Below are 12346 nucleotides of genomic sequence, written 5' to 3'. Positions count from 1 at the left end.
AATAATCTTTATTTAATATTGACTTGGACAGTTTCCAAATGCATTTTTCTAATTGTTTTTAATGTACAAAAGCACCTTTGAAAATTTAGGTTTGTGGAGTTGCTGTCGTGGCAACTAGTAACTAGTAACAAACCCGACTAGTATCCATGAGCTCCAATTCAACCCCTAGCCTGGGAACCTCCATGTGCTTCGGGTGTGGCCCTAAATAGACAAAGAAAGAAAGGTTTGTTCAGTGCCAAAATATTCATTTGCACATGTTTGGGTTTGGGAAGGATATCAACTTTTTTTCATAATTAGGAAGGACTAGGAGTTCCCGTCGTGGTGTTGTGGAAATGAATCCGACTAGAAACCATGAAGTTGCAAGTTCTATCCCTGGCCTCCGCTCAGTGGGTTAGGGATCCAGCGTTGCCGTGAGCTGTGGTTTAGTTCGCAGATGAGGCTTGGATCCCACAGTGCTGTGGCTGTGTAGGCCAGCAGCTGTAGCGCCGACTGGACCCCTAGGCTGGAAACCTCCATATACCTTGGGTTCGTCCCTAACAAGCCAAAAAAAAATTAGGAAGGACTTTATAATTCACAAAGACTGAAAACAAGAGAGTTATTTTATAACTACCATTGGAGTTCTCCTTTGGCTCAGAGGGTTAAAGATCCAGCATTGTCACTGCAGTGGCTCAGGTTGCTTCTCTGGCGTGAGTTCTGTCCCTGGCCCAGGAACTTCCATGTGCTGTGGGCACAGCCAAAAATAAATGAATAAGTAAATAAAATAAAACCACCAGCATATGTTCAAGATTTGAATTCCCAGTTCCCAGTGAAGTTTCTTTAAGTCAGTTTTCTAAGCTCTCATATCTTCAGGATAGATTTGGTTTATTTTCATAAGTGAATAGGAAGTTATAGCTTGAACGATATGTTCTAAGTCTCAATATTTGTGATGGTGCTGTTTACTTCTATTTGTAGCATAAAATTTTAATCTTATTGAGAAAGGAATTCTAGATTTGTACATTGAATATATTCATTGTTAGATTTTATAAATTGGCAGGACCTTAATCCTTTCCAGATGTATTTCAGAATTCAGAATTATATGCTCAGCAGAGTCTGGAGTAATACCCATAGTGAAATACATTAGTAGTTGTGAAGTGTTAAAATATTCACATACTCAGTGGAAATGTTTGACCCCAAATAGTCTCACATTCAAGACTTATGCAGCCAGCTGAATTTAGATTGGATATTTTAGGTAACTGATAAGTGCTTATGAACCTGCAGACTCTCAGTTCAAGCTTCCTTACTAGGGGCTCATACTTCATTACTGTCTAAAGTCATTTCGGTTTATTTCTTTATGTATTTCTTTAAGTTACCCCCGCCCCCATATTAAAATAATTGTCTTCTTGTGTACTGTTCAAAGAAATTTCTAATTGAAGAGAATCTTTTAAAATAGGTGTTTGGGGAGTTCCCGTCGTGGCGCAGTGGTTAATGAATCCGACTAGGAACCATGAGGAGGTTGCGGGTTCGGTCCCTGTCCTTGCTTAGTGGGTTAACGATCCGGCGTTGCCATGAGCTGTGGTGTAGGTTGCAGACGCGGCTCAGATCCCACGTTGCTGTGGCTCTGGCGTAGGCCGGTGGCTACAGCTCCGATTCAACCCCTAGCCTGGGAACCTCCATATGCCGAGGGAGCGGCCCAAGAAATAGCAACAACAACAACAACAAAAAAAAAAGACAAAAAAAAAAAAAAAATAGGTGTTTGGGTTGGTTGGGATTTCTTTTTCTTTTAAAATGAACTAGACATATTGGTAATGTAGAATCCATCTTCTCAAACAATTTTCAGATTTTTTTTTCCCAAGTACCCGTCATCTCCATCATGACTTCAGCCTGTCTGCTCTAGCTCAAGATAGTGACTTAAAGGGCAGCAGCCTGAATGCTAGGCTCTTCCAGGTGCTGGTGTCGCGCATGATAGCTCCTTGTGTAAGAAGTGGCCTCGGAAAGTCTTAGATTATCCCACCTAAATTCCCACCCCAGAGAATTACTAGATGCTCCCTAAACAAGGATGGTTTCTGATCACTGCCTAGATAGCTCTAGGGGCAAATTAAAATTCAGCAACTTTCTAGATCAGGTTGGGAGTCTTGTTTTGAAAGTTTGTGCATGTGGAGCAGAAGCTGCCTCCTTAAATTGAAACCCACGGCCCCATCTGCCCTGGGTGAGTGTGAGTAGGTGTACTTGCTCTCCTACATCACCGTGTCACCAAGTGCTCAAGGTCGTGTCATGCTCCTTCCCTGGTAACAGCATCTAATCCTGTCCTTCCCATGGCTTTGCTCCCCACCTTGGACTCCTGCTTGAAAGGTGCTGTAGGCGTGAGATTTCTTTTAAAGCTCGCTGTTGGTACATAAGAAGTTTGATTATTTTTGTAAATAATAACTTTAAAATGAACTTTTGTCTATTTCTTTTTATGTTTAAAATCCTATTGGTTTGGAGGTGGCTTTTTTCCCCTTCCACTGCTAAAGATCTTTGTGACCTCAGATGAAAGTTTCTTCATCTCTAGCATGAGGTTATAGGAGGAAACCACCAAGAATCCCTCCTGATTTAAAATTACGTGTTTCTCTGAAATGATTCTGATTCAAGGTTTGGTCATCTGTCCACAAAACCATCTTGTCCATCTTTGTGTGAACTGCAAACTTGACTGCCACACCTTATCTGGAATCCTTAGACATGCAACCTGAAAACTTTCTTCCTGGATAGAGATTTAGGGAAATATGGTCATTTTTGTTTATTTCCACTGAGCATTACAGTTTGAATTATCATGACGTCCAAGGTTGCCTCAGTGTAAAACGTAGCCTAGATTTTATTTGCCCAAATTTACTGCCTTACCTTTGTCCAAACTTTCCCATTCATTCATACAGCCATTTGGATTGGAATTTTATTTCTCCAAAGAAATATAAAAGTTTAGCACCTCATGGCTGGAAAAGGACTTCATAACTGGACTCTGGAGTATAGAGATGTTCAAGAAAGGCTGATATCATAGGGCTCTAGAATCTATAGCACAGTCATCTAACTTAGTTGCATTTTTATGTCTAAATCTGTATCAGGAGGAAGTTAACAGTTGTTAAAATGTAAAATTCCTATAAAACTCTCAAAGACTAAAGACTAAAATGTTGATTTAAATAGGGCAAAAATATTTGGAACTTTTATTCAAATTGATTTCCAATTTAAATATTGCTAATTTTTTCATTAAAACACACTAACACGAGCAAAGTTCTATAAAAGAATATTTTCATTTATATACATGGAGTTTTATACATAGATCTTTATAATGAATGCTAAGTTACTGTCTTCTAGATGTATAATGACACCTTTCAGAAATGGTCTGTTTTTTTTCTTTTTTTAAAAGTTGACTAAGCATTTCCTATGAGGAAACTCAAGATTTAGGCATCTCACGCAAACTTAGGAAATTAAAGTATAAATCGCAAGAACATATTAGCAAAACTATCTGATAAATTCAGTATCTTTTGTTTTAAACAGTTGCTTTTTACGGACTTTTTTTTAAATAAAGCTAAATATTATGTTAATCACAAACATTCGTTCAGGGAAGCATTATTTTTTCACTTTTTCTTCAATTCTGATTTAACCCCATTTCTGTTATATGGAAATGGTCATGTTGACAGTGACTTTGATTTGGGGATTATCCTCTAATCAATAAAGTCTTTTCCTGGAGAATTCAGGTCTGAGGACTGCACACTAGGAAAAGAAACTGGTCAAAGGAGGGATTGCAACCAGATTTGTAACACCCAGAAGAAGAAAACGAATCATAGCATTTTTCCAACAAGAAACTTTTTGTCTTTATAGCCTAAGAGAATTGTTCAGCTGAAGTATAAGAACCTGTGTAAATACTAATAACTTCTGAGGTTTTCTTAACTATTACTTTGCAGTTATCTGATTTATTCAAAATATGGTAGAATTTCTACCTAACATCTATTGAAGCATTTTGTAGTTGTCTTAGACAGAAGCTATATCCCGGGAGATAAAGATTCTTTATGAGTTGTGAGTGAAAATTACAAAACTTGATGAAGTAGTATTTTAACTAAATCATCAAAATGCAGTTAAAGACAATAATCAACTAGTTGACAGTCTTTTGAAAACATTAAACTTTAGATTGAGGTAGTATGCATGGTTTATAGATTCCCTAAGTCAGGGATGCATGATAACCCTTTTTTTTTTTGTTTATTTTAAAATAATTCTTACCCAAACATCACAGGCTTCTTAAAGAAGCCTTTGAAAGTCAGACGTTGTGATTGTATGTGCTTTTTTTTTTTTCTTTTTTTTTTAATTGGCAAAAAAAAAAAAAAAAAAAAAAAGAAAAAGGTTTCCTTTTTAAAAGCTGCACACACTTTTTGGGGGGGTAATAAATGAACATTTTTTTGTTTGTTTTTTTTAGAACTGAGCTCTCCATAGACAAACATAAGTAGCATAACACAGTGTCTTTCCTCAGACATCATTCTGTACAGTAAGCCAACATAAACAACTCCGTTCTTATTGACTGGATTTTTTCCAGGTGGGTTAATTGGGTGGGGAAAATTAACCTTTGGAGCCTCTTTTCTTCCTATTAAACTTAAAGGATGGGTTCTTTACCAAAAAAAAAAAAAAAAAGGGTAATAAACAACCTTATATTTCATATAGAGGAAGAGTTTGTAATGGCTAAAACTAGAATATATGTAGAATAGTTAGTATTTTTACACAGAACTGCTAGGGATCATCTGAATGCATTGGGACAGTAATACAAATAAACTAGAAACCAAATGGTAATTATCAGATTTCTTCTCCAGCTGAGTGTAGAGTTGAAATTTCAACTATGTGGATTTAAAAAGCTGGTATTACCCTTTACACTGTCTCGCACAAGTGTCAGAGCTTACAAAAATAATGGTTTTGAAACTTGGGAAGTGAGACCTTCTCTTTCCTAGGTGTAACTCAGAAAGCTTGATTTCTTTAAACTCAAGACACTCTTGTTAAGAGTGGTTATAAAAATGCTGAGATTTTCGTTTGGAGGCGATCTTTAGCAGGTTGTTAAAATGCTTTAGATCTGCACAAAATCTTTTAAAATGCTCAAGTTCGTTCTAGTATATGGTTAGAGGTGCGCAATAGCAGTGCGTTTTTGTAAAGTGTTTTCTCATTTTATGTTTAGCATTTACAGCCGAACAATACCAGCAGCATCAACAGCAACTGGCGCTAATGCAGAAACAGCAGCTTGCACAAACTCAGCAACAGCAAGCAGATAGCAATTCCGCCTCCACCACTGCACAGGTGAGAGGTTTGTCTGTCTCATGATTATCCCTCATTGTTTCCCACCAGAGTTCATCTCTAATTACCAACTGTTGTCATAGAACCTTGCATCTAAAGAGCAGCAAAGTGGCTTTCGCCTGAATCTGCATCCTAGCCATTCTGTACAGGGTTTAGAAAGAACATTACAGGTGAGTATAGAAGCTGTCACCCTCTGCTCCCTATTTTAAAAACTAAAACTAAAACGCTCAGTCAGATGAGAGGCAGACCCTGTGTTCAAGTCCGATTTGTAATCTGTGAATGTATCTCCTTAACAGACAACCCTGCCCAGCTCATTATCTGAGAGAGTGAAATTACTATTAAAGGTTATTAAAAATTGGATGAAAATGACCTCTTATACTATGAAAAGAAATCACTTTTGAACGTAAAGCGTGACAGATGTTTGGCATTTAAACACATTTTAAAGCCCAATTAAAGACCAAGATTTGTATTTCTAAACATCTTAGGGGAAAAATTCATTGTAAAAAAATTGAAGGGGCTTCTTAATCTTTAGGCTGGCTAAGTTTGGATGTGATGTTTTGTTACTTCTATTTTAAAGGGAAGAGTTAATCTTATTGCCCCATAGGTTCCTTTGATATTGTGTGTGTGTATATGTGTAAGTTTGGCGATGGAAGTTTACATACTTATTTGTTCCTTATATGAATTTATTCATTCATTGATTCATTGCAAATCACTGAAATGTTCTACTAGCATATTTCTTCTCCAACACTTCGTTTTAGTGGTGTACTGTTGCCACGTTATAAAAGGTTTATTTTGGTAATTCCATGTTATATGTTGTCACATGAGAAGATCAGAGTTCGTAATCCTTGAATTACAAGATTCCTTGAACATAAACAAAATTTTGACTGTCAGAAGAGATGAAGATATTTCAGTGGTTTGCCACTTCCATTTATATTCAGACTGATTCGGGAATACCTGTGTAGCTTTACTATGGACTTGAGACTAAGGGATGCTGATTAGATTTGCTTTGCATTTTTCTTTTTAGGGTTTTGTTTCCAAGACTTTGGATTCTGCTAGTGCTCAATTTGCTGCTTCTGCTTTGGTGACATCAGAACAACTGATGGGATTCAAGATGAAGGACGACGTGGTGCTTGGCATTGGGGTGAATGGCGTCCTTCCAGCCTCAGGTAAGGGGGAGGACGTGGTGTCTGTAACCAGGGTCTGTAATAAACAGCCAAGTTGTGGTTGCTGACATGCTCCTTTCTTTCTCCCCAGGAGTATACAAGGGCTTACACCTCAGTAGTACCACACCCACGGCACTTGTCCACACGAGTCCCGCGACGGCAGGCCCCGCTTTGTTGCAGCCTGCGAACATGACACAGACTTCGGGTTCCCCCAGTGCGCCGAGCCATCAGGGGACTGCCAGTTCTGCCACAACTCAGGTTCTGATTGGGAACAACATCCGATTAACTGTCCCCTCCTCAGTCGCCACTGTAAACTCTATTGCCCCCATAAATGCACGACACATCCCTAGGACTTTAAGTGCTGTTCCATCGTCTGCCTTAAAGCTGGCTGCCGCGGCCAACTGTCAAGTCGCCAAGGTTCCATCCGCAGCCTCCGTAGATGCAGGTCCACGGTGAGTAGTTCCTCGAGCCTAAGGTGCTGGGGGGATGCGAGAGCTAACTTCAGTTCTCTGGCATTGCTCTCTACTTCTTTCTTTGTGGTTTTTGTTCTTTTCCTAATAGACATTAAAAATGTGCAGATAATGCACATTAATGTACATCATTTAATATACATTGAAGGTACAGATTAAAAATGTACAGATGAGAAAAAATGCCTTATTTGAAAACTAAACAGATGCATGTAATTCTGTATTGCTGAGAATTTGAACTAAAGGGAGTATGTTGCCTGTATGATTGAAACATTACTTTCTTAATATCCTAAGAGCTTGTTATTCTGCTTTTGGAGAAGCAGAGTTCTTTTCTTCTGAAGGAGGTTCTCTTCTTCTCTGACCTTCTGAAGGAGTTCTCTTTAGAACGTCTCTTCTAATTTCTTCCACACCTTCTCATATAGACCAAATTGACAGACCCCACGATGGCTCGTATGCCCTTAATAATGTAAATAATGTCAAGGTGACAGGATTCACCGCCAGGCTGACTTTTCATCAGACCATTAATTTTCTATACTAACTTGTTTTCCTGGCTTTCAGTAGATGGTTTAGAATGTTTGCCCAGGCTCTATTCTGCTTTAAATATTACAGTAATTAACATCCTGCTGTCTGCAGAGTACTTTGGGGAAACAAAAAGAGTGAGACAAGGAGCTTTCAGCTTAGAAGACCAGCACAAAAGTGCGAAAAGGGCTGTAAATAGTAGGTGAAAACTGTTGTAGAGGTGTCACAAAGCGTATGTTTGGCAAATTAGTGGTGTATCTTCTGGCTTTAATTTGAACATAATTTCAATGGACGGGATACCTGGGGGATTCTGAGACTTTTGTGCAAAATAAGGTCGGATTTCACCTGGGTTGGACAGAGAGGAAGAAGAGAGGGAGTTGGGGAAATACAAGTGTGTTCAGGGGTTCACCAGTGAACTAGTTTGCAGTGAGATTTGGGGAGGTTAGTAGATGCAGCTGGAAGGGTAGGAGGAGGCCAGACTGACGTTGACTTGCTCCGTGGGCACAGCCGGAGCAGGGAGCAGACTTTGTAGTGAGAGGCTGTAGCTGTTACTTCCCAGCCCCCTGCGTCCCTGCTGCTTAAGTCCAGTCGTTGTCTGCGTGGTACTCATCGTCCTCGTGAGCATTCTGGATCTAGGCTCAGCTAGTCAGTCACCTGCAGCTCTTCCTTAAGTATATAGTACACGGTTTTCATTGCTATAGAATTCTATAACCACAGGACACCAAGTGACCCCCAAATTTTCTTTTCACGTATTGTAAAAATTAGGGTATTGGTCGCTGGGCAGTCAAAAAAAGAAAACACAAAAACCTTCTTCTTGGAGTTCCCTGGTGACCTAGCAGTTAAGGACTCCGTGTTGTCACTGCTATGGCTTGGGTATGATCCCTGGTCCGGGAACCTTCCTGGGCCACTGGGGCGGCCACATAGACACACACACCTGCCAACAACAACAAAAAAAAGATAAGGGAACGGCGGTCCAGAGGAGCTAACTGAGCTCTGCGCATGAGCAGTCGCGGGGCTGGAGGAAGCTGAGACCCTGAGCTCCACTTAGAGAAAGAGCCTGGACCTAAAGTTCTGACATTAATGGACCTCATATCACATCCTTTCTTTTGAAAAACTCTTAGGAGAGGGCTCATAGAGGAGGAAATTGAAACTGTAAAAACCACAGCTTGGAAATTCTTTATGTGTCTTGACATCCAGGTTGCGTGGGTGCAACTGCAGTTCTGTTGTTAATACAGTTACTGTGGGGTATGCAGCGGACACAAGCCTGAGTCTGGTTGTATATCTCAGATGACAAAAACTGTAAAGGTTCATCTTCCTCTACTTGCTCTCTTGTCCCAAAGGGTCAGGTCCCTTTCTATCAGGAACAATACGTAAACATCTTTATTGGGAATATCATCATGCTTCGTTGCAGTTATTGCTGATACGTAACTTCTTGAACTTGACTTCAACAGGGAAAATCATGAATCAGAAAAGCCAGCACTCAACAGCATCGCAGACAACACAGTGGCGATGGAGGTGACGTAGCTTCCTGAGGAGCGGACCGCAGCCCGGGGGCTCGATTAGGTGCTATGCATCAGTAGCATTTTGAACGCAAGGGAGGATGGGGTGCAGCACATGCGTTTCTGTGGCAGCTGTGGGGACTTGACAGCAATGCTCATCTCTCATGCTTCAATTTTTCTTTTCTTACTGTTAATAGGAAAAAAAAATCAACATCTGTAAATTAAGAATACAGCAATTATCTGTACAGTACTGCATATTTGTAATACCCTTGTATATATGTTACTTGAATACAGAAATGTTCATTTGTGATGCTTTGCACTTGGGGGTGGGGGGTGGGAGGGAAATAAATTGCAACAAAGAGTGTGAGATGTGAGATTGTATAGAGATGAAGTGTCGTCACATCATGTGCATGGTGCGGAACCTGCTGTTTCTCTATTTATTGTGCCGTGTTTACAGGTTTTGTACACTGTACCTTCATTGGTTCCTGTGCTGTAGTAAATGTGTTAGGTAGCTGTGGACTCCTTGGTATTTTGTAAATGGTATAACATAACTTGGTTCCCCTCTGGGTCCCTGAGTTTTCTGTGTATCATGTGAAAAAAAAAAAAAAATGGTGACATACATACAGAATTTTACAAAAAAAAAAAAAAAAAAAAAAGAGGCATCAGTTTTTTTAAAAATGGGGAATGTACTGTTAAATGGGGAGCTTCCTGGTCTCCTCTCATTAGGACAAGTAACAAGCTAAAAATGAAGTCTCTTGAATCTTCCCATCCCCACTCGCCCACACCAAGCTGTGGGCAGTTTCTGGTACTTAAAGCACTAATGTTATGTTGCTGCTCTGCAAACAGCCCAGTTAGTCCCATTTCCTTCCACACCAAAAAAGTGTTAAATCAAGTATGCAAACGGAGTCCTTACAACTGGAGTTTATGTTGTCTTGCCCTTTTTTTTTTTAGCACAAGAAAACCTTGTCCTTTTTTATTGTCGAATTGTTGAAAAGACTTCATTCTTTACTTGTTCTTACAAAAAGGAGATAAGGGAGAAGAATGCAGTAATTGCTGTACATGTATCATCATTCCAGTTTCTAAAAAAACAGCCAGCCAGCTTTTTTCCTTTTAAGATTCTCCAGAAGGCTGCAAGGCCAGAACCACAAATATCGGGTGCCTTCCTTTGGAAATATTTGACCTCTCTTCTGTGAAGAGAATGGTACTTAACAGACTATACTAGTGCTTTGTCAGTACCGAAGTCTGAATGCCCAGTCCAATGGCATACATTATCCTTAAGGTTTTTAATCCCACCTGGAAAAATTGTGATAGAATTCTCACAAAATAAACCCAGGGCATTACATGTTGACAAACTAATGTGTAGTGGTCTTTTGCTTTTATTTTTCAACCCAGAAACTTCTGTGTGACTTGAATTAAAATCACTCAGTAAAGGGGGGGGCCGTGGGGATGGGAGTGTGACTTTTGAGTCCATTTTTTTCAACATTGATTGGACGATGACTACACGTGGGACTTGGTCTAGGTCCTCCAACATCCCTGCCCTCATAGAATTTATAATCGCAGTGGGTGATAAAAACAAGATGAGTAAGTAAAATTTACATTGTATTATGGTGCGTATTTGGGGGGAAAAGTCGAGCAAGGAAGAGGGAGAAGCAAGGGCAGGATGGGGTGGAAGATGGGCAGGGAGGGGCCCGCAGAGAGGCCGTGGGGGGAGGCAGAGGATAAGTACAAGGATCCTGGGGCCGGGCGGTGGCTGCTCAGCCAAAGGAACGGTACGCGGCTGGTGGCAGGCTTGGAGGAGGATGGGGAACCTGCTCTTGGGGGTGGGCCAGTAGGTGATTGTCAGCACTGTGCCGTTTCCTCTCCTTGGGAGCAGATGAGTGACGTGATGGGAACAGGCTCCCCCTGGCTTTGGAGTAGACCAACCAGGGAGCCCACTTAGGAAATAAATTGCAATAATCCAAGTGAGAGACAGTAGTGACGAGAGTGATGGTGAGAAGCAGCTGGATTCAGGGCGGGTGGTTTTGTTGTTTTCCATTTTTTGGCCATCCTGCGGCACATGGAGTTCCCAAGCCAGGGATCAGTTCTGAGCCGCAGTTGCAGCAACGGTGGATCCTTTAACCCACTGTGCCAGGCAGGCCAGGCAGATTTCTAACCTGCGATCTGTTGTACCACAGTGGGAACTCCTTGGGCTGTGTTTTAAAGGTCAACCCAGTCACGTTTGTTCCCTGAATAGCCTGAGGTGCGTGGGAGAAGGAAGATTGGGGGATGACTCCTGAGAACGTGGCTTGAATAGCTGGCCGCTGCTGGGGAGCAGCGAGCTTGGGACAGGCTGGGGTCGGAACAGTTGGAGGTGTCCACTAGGCAGTAGGAGAGGTCGGGGCTGGAGATCAGAACCTGATGGAGTTGAAAGGAATCTAGATGAGATCCCCCAGCCAGTGGGATGAAAGCTTGATGTAGTAAGTACAGCTATCACTGGGTGTTTGAGAAGGTTTGTTTTGTTTTTAAAGAACAATGTTCTGTCACTTTCTACTGCACAGCAAATTGACCCAGTCATATATATATATATATATATATATATATATATATATATATATTCTTTTTCTCATATTCTGACATGTTCTTTCGCAAGTGATTGGATCTAGTTCCTTGTGCTTACAGTGTGTGAGTTATTCTTACCAGTAAGAGAACCCACTGTCTCCACGGGATAGATGTCCAATTTAGACAACTGCTTTTTTATTCTGTTCTGTGTTCTTTGAGGAAAGATCATACCTTTCAAGGTTCTAGTGGCTGATCAATGTGACTGAAAATTCACACTGCTGGTTTAAATGTACTGAAAAGTAATTGCGATTAAGATTAAAATTTCTCCAGGAAACCTGGCAGACAGCAGAAGACTTGGGCCCCAGAGTCAGCCTGGTTTGCCTACTGTCCACAGGTGAATTTATAGGCAATTTGAAGTGGGTCTTGGGTGGGGTGGAGAAGGAACAGACAGTGATGGTCAGACCCACGGGGCATGTCACTCTCCTTCTGGACCCTACCAAGGATGGGATGCAGGGAACACATGAGCTGGTACCATTCTTACCTCAAAATAAGGGAATTTAGGAGTTTCTGCTGTGGCGCAATGGGGTTGCTGTGTCTCTGAAGCTTCAGGACTCAGGTTCGATCCCGGGCCTGGCATCATTGAGGAAGGATCCGGTGTTGCTGCAGCTGTGGTCTAGGTTGCAATTGCAGCGCAGATCTGATCCCTGGCCCGGGAACTCCATATGCCATAGGGGTGGCCAAAAAAGAAATGAATAAGTAGGCAAATAAATAAGGGAATTTACTCAAAACTGTGTCTCTGGCCTCTAAATTTCTCGCCATCTTTCCATCTACTCTGCTACTGATATTATAATAGCCTGAAGTAAAGGACTTAAAAGAGCAATTT

The 12346-nt window shown here is 41.0% G+C and overlaps 1 protein-coding gene across 17 annotated transcripts in view; it reads left to right on the top strand.

Annotated features, from left to right (window-relative positions):
• Positions 1-10277, top strand: part of EPC1 (enhancer of polycomb homolog 1) — a 111536-nt gene extending 101259 nt beyond the window's left edge. For 5 of the 17 annotated variants that reach the window (XM_084980136.1, XM_013980224.3, XM_084980133.1 and 2 more), the window contains exons 11-15: positions 5162-5280; positions 5361-5447; positions 6302-6443; positions 6532-6892; positions 8878-10277. In XM_084980136.1, the coding sequence (XP_084836262.1) occupies positions 5162-5280; positions 5361-5447; positions 6302-6443; positions 6532-6892; positions 8878-8950 (782 nt within the window). In that variant the 3' untranslated portion in view covers positions 8951-10277. Of the gene's footprint in view, positions 1-4417; positions 4535-5161; positions 5281-5360; positions 5448-6301; positions 6444-6531; positions 6893-8877 lie in introns of all 17 variants that reach the window. The other 12 variants (XM_084980137.1, XM_021064807.2, XM_084980134.1 and 9 more) reach the window with 3 other exon arrangements.
• The last annotated feature ends 2069 nt before the right edge of the window (positions 10278-12346 follow it).

Source organism: Sus scrofa, chromosome 10 (genome assembly GCF_054392235.1).
Source record: "Sus scrofa isolate SSC_HxYL_T2T_F1_AM1 chromosome 10, Sscrofa_HxYL_maternal_Yorkshire_Landrace_v2.0, whole genome shotgun sequence".
Taxonomy (NCBI): domain Eukaryota; kingdom Metazoa; phylum Chordata; class Mammalia; order Artiodactyla; family Suidae; genus Sus; species Sus scrofa.
Note: the sequence above shows the minus strand (reverse complement) of the source record. Positions and strands in the feature narration are given on the sequence as shown.